Genomic DNA, 9,661 nt, shown 5'->3' on the forward strand with positions numbered 1-9,661 from the left:
CAGGTCATTCCCGCCCGATTTATGACGTCGGGGGTAGATATTGTCGGGGACGACCTCTACAGCATGGATGGGCGCGGTCGAGGGGTCACAGACTGGTTGAGTACGCACGCGATATTCGTCACAACGTGGGAGCATCGGCGAGACTACATCGTCGACGGGACCGCTGTTGTATATTTGAGCCTCGTAAGAAGACTAATGTCATAGCTCATTTTATGATATAAACGTTCCGATTTGAATGCGTTCATAAAATACGTTCATATCCTGCAGGCTGACATAGTCATTGAGGCAGACCAGATCTCGTCGGATCCTGCGATCCACTGATTGATGAGTGCTGCACTGGACCTCGTCCATGAGGACGGTCGACGAATCCCAGAACGAGGAGGTCGACCTGATGTACCAGCACGAGGAGGTCGACCAACTCCAGTACGAGGAGGACGACATGCCTTCTCTAGTCGTGTAGGGACTCCCATGTCCTCCCCACCGGTCGTACAGGCAGAGTACGTGTTCAGCCCGTCAGCGCCTTATGCGCCTTCCATTGTAGCTAATATTGCCAGACTGTCGAGCAGACCGACTGATGCCCCATCCGACTCTGCTGCTACCCCATCGATGTCTTTTTATTGGATGATCTTTTCGATAGGGTGGAGGTCGATGCACTCCCTATGTCGCCTCGTTCTCGTCCCGAGACATCGTATCAATTCTCACCGCGTGCGCTCTGCATGGATGATGATGATTATGCAGCACCTCTTGGGGGAGACGATCCACATCTAGGACGACGGGACAAGACACCTCATGATGCTGACCAGTAGGGAGAGGGTAGACACAGACGGCAGCCACCATGACCCCGAAGATGACCTCGCTGCGGCACAGAGTAGTTCAGCATTATTTTAATTGCATTTTCATTGTATGTATATCATTGATTGTTTTAATTTCATTTGTATATAATTGATTTTTTTTTATTCTTTTGTATATATCATTTAATAATTCGTAACTCTAAAGAATTCAATACTACCAAAAAATGACACAATTCGTATTGCTAAAATTTGCATGCCTAGTTAAGTTAATTCCTTAAATTGAATTGTCTTTTACTGCAAAATTCGAATCGTTAAAATTTGTATGGTATTTGGTTAATGAATTTTACTCTTAGAGGTGTATTTAGTGTCGTGGGTAGTCAAAGCAAGATTACTTGCGTATTAAAAAAAAATAGCTTGAATTTTTATTAAGCTAATTTTCGTATAATTTTCCAAGACTATGAAAACAAATTAGACATTTAAATGTGCGTGGAAACTAGTGTTATAGGTGTTTAAGACTATTTATTGTATTTAACTGTAATCGAGTTTTAATAAATAAATTTTTAATTTAAATTTTTAATAAAATAATTTTATACCTTATCTCAAAATAATAAATTAAATAAGAATAATCTACCTACCCATATGATAGTATCCTAAGGTAATTTTGGTATAATTTTAATCATTTATCAGTTAAATTCCAATAGATTAGTACTTTGTTTTGTTGGGTCTCATAATATTATTCTATAGAAAGACGTCTCACAAATATAAAACTTAACAATTTTGTCCCAATCTCTTCCCCTCCATCGTTCAAAAAATTCTAACTTGATTTACCACTACATGTAAGAAATTATTATGTCACACTTTAATTATATTTAAAATCAATATTCAAATATTTTTTAACAGTCCCATCCTTGATGACTCGGGGATTGTAAATTGAATTTCTATTAAAATTGTTTCTACGCAATAGTCCACATGCATCTAAAAATTGATTATTTTTTATCAATCCCAATATAATTCCCTAATAAAATAATTTTTGAACCTGACTTAATTAGGTAACATTTTGTAATTAATTATAAATCAGTACAACAGTGGTACAATGTTGTTCCATTTGAACATAGTTTAGAAGAGCTTGTCTATTTATTTCACACATGACACAAGTTTTACGCCCTTAAAAATTGAAAAATTTTAAATAGAAATAATAAACAAGAAAAATGTTTTGACTGCTACACTTTAAACAGGAAAAGAGTCCAATAACTTAAACTCCTAATCTTAAATTGATTAAGCACCCATGAATTTTTAAAGAGTACCTTAAATTAATTCATATATTATATTGAAAAATTTATATATATATATATATATATATATAGTATTCTTTAAAAAAATTGTATCATTATTACAGACAAAACTCGTGTCGAGTTTTTTTTTACTTTAATAAAATTTATTTTTGAACCCATCGACTAGAATTTAACTTTAAAAAAAATCTCCAATTTCTAGATCACTTCTTACTTTAGCGTTTATTTTTATTTATTATGTAGCAAATCTTGTAGGATAGTCTTGCGAGATTTTCCACGTGTCACAACGCTACTGGATTTCAGGAGCAAATATCGTAACTTGGTCCTGCGAGACTTGCGCCACGCGTCACCTTCCCACTGGCTGCTCTCTTGAAATCTCGCAGCTCCAAGCTGCGAGATTTGTTCCAACCTCGCCACGTGTCATCTTCCTGCTGTTTCTCTTGTTGTCACGCGTCGAATGCAGAGTGGCCTATCAGTTTAAATCTCGCAGCACGAAGCTGCGAGTTTACGTGAGCATTACTTTGGGAAAATTTTTCCCAATCAGGGTGTTATTTTATATTTTATTTCTTTTTAATAATAAAACGGAAAAAAGCTCCGAATAATTTTGTTTGTCCGTACTTAACCAGGGAAACCTGCTGCCCGCCGACCGGTGCCGAACACAGATATACCAGCGGAGAGTGGGGGAAGAGCGCGAGTTCTATGGGTCTCCGTCGAGAGAAGAAAAGCTCTTCTTCTTCTTCTTCGTCAACGTCGCCTTGCGCCCATCTTAGAGCAGCGTATCACGATTGCTTCAATAGGTTACCTATCCTTTCTTCCCTTTTTGGGCGCTTGGGTCATCGCCCACAAAAGGGTTTTACTGAATTTTGATTCTCCAAAATCCCACCTCTCTCTCTCTCTCTCTCTCTCTCTCTCTCTCTCTCTCTCTCGTACTCTGTGCAGGTGGTATTCGGAGAAGTTCTTGAAGGGTCGGTGGGACAAAGAGGAATGCGTATCCGAGTGGCAGAAATACAGAGATTGCCTATCTGTAATTTCCCGTTGTTGTGGCAGAAGTTCTTGTTCTCGTTTTTTCTATATTTCTTTGTTTCAATCTCCCTTACAAATGGATACTATTGTGAAGTGTTTGGTCTGTAACCTGTGACTCTTTGTGCAGAAACATTTGGAGGATAAGCATTTGACTCGCTTCTTGGAAGCTGAAAAGGCTGTCGACCGAATTGAGAGTGTTGCGGCCGATTTTTCTCAGTAATATGTGATTGATCTGTAAGGAACAAGAAAAACAGAATTGTTAAAACAGTTAGTAGATTGTTGCTTCAGTTGTGTATTCTGCTGATATTTAATTTAGTCCTCCTGGACTTAGAACTTACAGATCCTCAAGATTGGAATGTATGAGGTTTTAATCCGTTCTGGCCGTTGGCCTCCATCTAGGGCCATATTCCGGCTGTTGACTAATAAGCAATTTTATTTTTTCATTATCCGAATAGAGTCTTTCTTCTTTTGGCTTTTGTGGTGCCTTTCAACTTGTTCAAACCACACTTGAAGAGCATTTGAACCAGATCATTCAAATAATTCATTCGTTCACGAAAGTAGTAATCTAGATGTTTTCATTTGAACCTAATCCCTGTTGATGGAGATGATTCTTTGAAAATCTTATTCCAAATTCAGTCATGTATTATCAGTGATACAGTCTGTCTCTGTCCTGTAACATATGTGGTGAAACTGGCGACTCACTTCCAGTTCAATTCACTGCCTGAGACTTGGAAGATATTGTTTTGATGAATAACCAGAAAAGAAGAGGAAAACATTTTATATAATTAGAAAATGATTGTATTGGAGAGTACTGAGGAGTATCATATATATATATATATATAAAGGAGGCAAGAAGATTGTTATCTGAGACTCATCATGATAGAATAAAAGGATTGTGGTGCTTCTTCAAATGGCATGGGTGAAAATACTTAGAAAAGATAGAAATTATTCGTATGAGGATTTTCGGATCACAAAACATCTGTGTGGGAGTTGTTTTCTATATGCTTTTGAAATAAGTAAACATAATTCAATTATTATTTGAGTTTCCTCTTACCCCAGTTAGTTTCTGCTCTTACTCTTTTGAATTCTTGACTTTCATGTATTTCCATGATGCAGAGTAAATGTTTTCTAGAGAGAGGAACCCTCAGTTTATGACCTCAGTAAGGTACTGCAATTGTGTGTTTCGTTTCTCATCGATGTACTTTTATAAATAAGACAACATATTTGTTGCTCCATGACTCTTTTTGACTATTGTCTGACTTAATAAATGCTATTATGATGATGCAACTGGTTTTTTCATTATCCCTAAAATTTTTCTCTTGGATAATGTATCCTCATTTTGAATAGTGTTTGAAAGTTAAGGTAACTAAAAATTTCCCAAACTTTAGGGCAAGATGTTTATTGAATTGCAACAAATTATTTAGGATGAGTTTGATCTGTTTCAAAATATTATGCAGCCTTACATTAAACATTTGCTTGAACTTGTTTGCTGGTTCCTCTTGTGTGCAAACGAGTTAGTTCCTGACAGTTTCTTTGCTCTCATTGTGTCTTATTTATTTATTTATTTATGATTTTTTTTTTTTTTTTTTTGTGAATTTGCCTTTCGTTGATTTGATACGTGGGTTTAGTGAATAATGAGATAACCCTTTAGAAGGCAACTGATTTTCTTTTTTATATTTTACTGGAAAGGCAACCTAATTCCTCTTTCCAGATAAAGAATTTTTTTTTTTTTTTTGGTGTTGAAGTCTCTCCACAAACAAATATAAAACTATAATTGGAAATAGAGTGCAGCTTGTTTTGATCCTTGACCTAGCTTTAGTTGTGAGATTTTGAATGGTTTTAGGCCATGTCAAATGTTATGGGACCCAGTCCCAGCACTTGGGATTGCAAACACCACAAGATGAATAGTTGTTATTTGTGCTACCCTCTCAACAACTAGGAGATTGATTCAGAGAACAAGGACTAGTTAAAGTAATGGGCCTCCGTATAACTTGTCTAGGATTGAAACCCCCCCATCCCCCAATCTTCTATTGTTCTTTACGAGCACCAATATATATATATATATATGTGTGTGTGTGTGTGTGTTTTTAGGTCATCAATGGGGCACTCTATAACTTGGCCATTTAAATCCTGTCTGCAAAACAGTGTGTTCTGCAATGCAGATTATGGGCAATATTTATATGTGTGTGTGTGTGTGTGTGTTTTTAGGTCATCAATGGGGCACTCTATAACTTGGCCATTTAAATCCTGTCTGCAAAACAGTGTGTTCTGCAATGCAGATTATGGGCAATATATATATGTGTGTGTGTGTGTGTGTGTGTTTTTAGGTCATCAATGGGGCACTCTATAACTTGGCCATTTAAATCCTGTCTGCAAAACAGTGTGTTCTGCAATGCAGATTATGGGCAACTATTAGTTGTCATCTAGCCAACACTAATCTAGTTTCAAGAATTTGAACGATTGTCTGTGTGGAGTGTGGGTTGCAATTGACTTTATTAACTCTGGAGTAGCGAACTATTGTGTAGTTTTAACATATGAAACTTTGTTGGTTTTCAATGATGAAGTAATCATTCTCAATGTAGTTGACCCTTGGAGTATTTTTTTAGTTTTATGAAATTTATGAAATTTCTTTGGTTCTTAATGATGAAATAATCATTCTCAATGTAGTCGAACATTGGAGCATTTTTAAGTGATTATGTATGACCACTGTTTTGGCAAATTTATTTCATTTTTTAAAAAATTTCTGTTGACCAGTGTCAACTGCCTTTTCTTTTTCTTTTTTTTTCTTCCAGGCAAACTAAGGTGCATTGTTAACCGTCAATACTCTTTGCTAACGCCCCTTGAATTCCTATTTGAACTACCCAAAGTTTTGTCCATTCTTGCATCTTGTCTGCCGGGCGCTGTGTTTTGCAGCAGGGGATGTTGTATTAGAGACAGAAGAAAACTATGGGGTGTAATCTAATTATAGGTTTTCGTTATGTACTATAATCATGGATTCTGGTCGTGTAATATGATCATTGGTTGTACTGATTTGTAAATTTTTCAGTGGGAAATATATTGGCACTAACTAAATAATGGTCAAGAATTTTAATTTATACTGCATGGTTTAATGGTACAGTGGGATAATAAAATACCATTTATTTTTAGTGATGTGTTTACTTATTTGGCTTTTTTGCTACTTTATTCTTCTATTTTGCTATCCTATTCATTGGTAAGTTTGCACAAAAGTAAGAAATGGAGTTCTTATTGGTAAAATTGCGAGATAAGAATTGCTTAGACCAACAGGGAGGTGCATCGAACAATACCATTTCTTCATTGCTTGCTGAAAAATAAATTCACTGTGTTACAATGAATTACGTCCAATGTGCAAGATCAGGGTTGGAATCCCTTAAAAAAGGGGAAGAAGCATCATTTTATGCTTAGGTTTGCCACTTTGGCAAGTAAACTTAATAACTTCATTTTTTTCTGAATAGGAAGTGTGCAACCATCCATTCTTCTCCATTGTTGTATCCGAATAGTTCTGCAACTGCAATGAAGAATGTTCTCCAATAGACAGTCCACTTTGTAGCTGAATCTTTGCCATAAGTGGACTCCATTATTGACCTTATGGAAGCCATATTTTGATCCATCCTTTTAAGCCACTCTTCGCTGTAAAATGACACTGTTTCAGCTCTTTGCTCAAATTCTGATATGTTCAATTGTACAGAGACATGCTTCGACTCATATGCAGAAAGTTCAGTGAATTTGCAATTCATCTTGCTCTCTTACCTTGTCTGTTGATAATGCCTCCCATTCACAAGCCAATGATCAACAACAGAAACGTCATCCTGCACACAAAATCCACACGTCAGCCTCAGACCATGACCAAAATACAAAGGAAAAATGGAAATTTTAAAAAGGGGTCGGGGACACACAGTTGAGAATGGGAAAGTAAAGAGATTACCTGGAAATAAAGAAGTAGATTTGCAGAAGGCATTGTACCCCCAGTAAAGAAGTATCTTGTAATCCAGTCATCTTCATCTATGTCCTGCACAACAACAAAAAGTATTATTATCACCACGCACAAGAGCTTAATATTTTTGTAATAGTTTCGAAATGCATAGATACAGAATGAACTAATTTTTCCCAGAATCCAGTTGAAATTTCCTTTAGCAGATCATACCTCAAAGTGATAAGCAAATGCCTTATGACAGAAATGATGAATAAAAAGAAGACCATCCTGTTTCATCCACTCAGATATCTTCTTCAAGAGATCCTTGTAGTTCTTCATGTGCTGCATCAAAGTTCAACACCTATCACAACACGCTCAAAAAAAGGGCAAAAAAACTCATGCCACTTTGAAAATGATAGCATACCTCAAACATTTCAATCGAGAAAATTCGGTCATAGGATGCTTCCATCTTGAAAGTGCTAATATCTGCAACTATTATTTCCACATTCTGTAGCTGAAGCTCCCTGTATAAAAAGAAGTAACTACAGAGAGTGCAGTCTCAAAACCAGCCATACAAAATTGTAATGTGTTGAAAAACATACTGACACTGCTCTTCAATATGTGCTTTCTGTGTCGATGAATTGCAAATCCCTGTAATCCTGCAGTTAGCATAATTCTGCGCAATGTACAAAGTGAGGGATCCCCACCCACATCCGACATCAAGAACTGTGTGACCATCTTCAATCCGTGACCTCTTACAATACACCTCCAACATTGCCTTCTCTGCATCCTCCAACGTGCTTGACTTATCCGGGAAGTAACAACAGCTGCCACGGTTCATGCATTCACAAGCAAAATCAACCCAAGAAAAGACTACAACTGGCAGCATCATCAATCACACCTTAAGAAGACTAATTGATATATAGAAAGAAACTATAGATCTGAATTCTGAACTGCGTAGTGCATAGAAATCATTTACCTGTATTTGAGATGCTTTCCAAGCACCAGCTTGAAGAAAGAAGTTGGTAATTCATAATGTTGAGCCTTTGGCTTATCAGTGTCGATGGCTATAGGCATTTCTCTGAGACCTGCACACAGGTGATTCATGATTTAGTAATGCTCGACTGGAAAACAGAGAAGGCTGCATCTTAAACACACGTATCCAAAATCAATCCCTCCCACAACATGATCGTTAAAAGATACGCACACATGGGAATGAAATCTAGTCGCTAATCACGGTTCACCAATTTCCCAGTTTCATACATAAAAACTCTCTTTAAACTTTAGCCAGTTCGATCAACGAAACATAATTAAGATAAAATGAAAACTTCAACTTATGAAATTAACTTTGTTTTGTTTACGTAATCTAATAAGCATTTAAGTTATCTATCAAGTGCCGACTACTCAATCCATTGGTCATCTAATCTTAAGCAGGGTAAACACTGGGTTGCAACTTACATATGCAAAAATAAAATAATCATTTTAAAGATCACCAACGTACAAGAATTAGCATTAATAAGTAAAGAAAAGCAAACACAGTGCGCATTTAACCAAGAACCCGACATTGAATTTACAGAGAGAGAAGAAAGTACAGTGGGAGAAATGGAGGAGATCAGAGAGCTGGAGGTCAGAGGAGGGTCTGTAGCCAGAACGAAGACGGCTTGCCAAGAGCAAACGGGTTAGTATCCTTATCACGGCGTCCGGTAGCAGGTTGCGCTCTAGCGAAGCTAGCATCAGGCGCACAGTAGCCTCGTACGGTCTCTGTATCAACTTATCCATTCTCTCTCTTCCTTACAGTGTCTTATGGGTATGGTTGGGGGAAACTCCACGGCAAAGCTCCGTGATGACTCTCTTATTTATTTATTTATTATTATTAAGAAAAAAATCGTAAACTTATTTGATGGGCTTGGGCCTCCACCGAATCAGATGTAACCCGGCGGACCTGTTCTTCCAGATTTGGGCCTCCCTATTAAACCGAGTTATTGGTGTAATATATATATTATTTATTTCATATATTTGTAAATTTAATATTATTTTATTTTATTTCATAATTCATAAATTATTATTATTATTAGAAGTCAAAACAATTATAAGAGGTGTTTTTTAAAAATTTTCTTTAACATTATGTATTTCAAATCTTAAATTTAAATTTGGGTGAATTTATCCACACAAAATCCAAATATAAGTCTCTCCCAAACATAAGATAAGGTTGCTCGGTTAAGTCATAAGATTCTAAGTAAGAGTTTGAGAGAGAATTTTTTAGAAAAAAAAAAAGAATTTAAATTTTAATTAATTCTGCGTACCCGCGCGCGCGTGTGTCTAATTATATAAATTATGTAATTAAAATAAGCAACTAATGGTGTTTGTGAATTAGTTCTTCCCCGTCTTATATAGTGCCAACATTTCAATATTTTTTGTGTGCATATGGTTTTAATTATTTTGTTAAGATGGTGGGTCTATCTAATTGACCCATGGAGTTTGTCTTGCTTGAGTTTTTCGATTATGATATTTTTAGTTTGATGGCACTACTCGAATCAATCGTTTTCATTTATTTTAAAATCATGCTACATATATTTTAGGGAGGTTAGTTTTTACATCGACTTGTTTCACATGTTTAGTTTAATTAA

The 9,661-nt window shown here is 36.3% G+C and overlaps 1 protein-coding gene and 1 long non-coding RNA gene across 3 annotated transcripts; one reads left to right on the top strand and one right to left on the bottom strand.

Annotated features, from left to right (window-relative positions):
- The first annotated feature begins 4,214 nt into the window (after positions 1–4,214).
- LOC131151838 (uncharacterized) lies at positions 4,215–6,175 on the top strand. Its single transcript, XR_009135772.1, has 2 exons — positions 4,215–4,268; positions 5,896–6,175. It is a non-coding gene; the product is annotated as an uncharacterized LOC131151838 (long non-coding RNA).
- A 218-nt stretch (positions 6,176–6,393) lies between these two features.
- On the bottom strand, positions 6,394–9,001 carry LOC131151837 ((S)-coclaurine N-methyltransferase). Of its 2 annotated transcripts, none has more exons than XM_058103278.1 (8): positions 8,627–9,001; positions 8,014–8,122; positions 7,637–7,861; positions 7,459–7,558; positions 7,266–7,376; positions 7,047–7,130; positions 6,872–6,930; positions 6,394–6,751 (listed from the first exon to the last, which is right to left on the bottom strand). In XM_058103278.1, the coding sequence occupies exons 1-8, from the start codon at positions 8,811–8,813 to the stop codon at positions 6,559–6,561; spliced, it is 1,068 nt and encodes a 355-aa protein (XP_057959261.1). In that variant the 5' UTR covers positions 8,814–9,001; the 3' UTR covers positions 6,394–6,558. The 2 variants fall into 2 exon arrangements, with proteins under 2 accessions (XP_057959261.1, XP_057959260.1); XM_058103277.1 differs by having other exon boundaries at positions 7,459–7,576; positions 8,627–8,882.
- Positions 9,002–9,661: the final 660 nt, after the last annotated feature.

Source organism: Malania oleifera, chromosome 3, assembly GCF_029873635.1.
Source record: "Malania oleifera isolate guangnan ecotype guangnan chromosome 3, ASM2987363v1, whole genome shotgun sequence".
Taxonomy (NCBI): Eukaryota; Viridiplantae; Streptophyta; class Magnoliopsida; order Santalales; family Ximeniaceae; genus Malania; species Malania oleifera.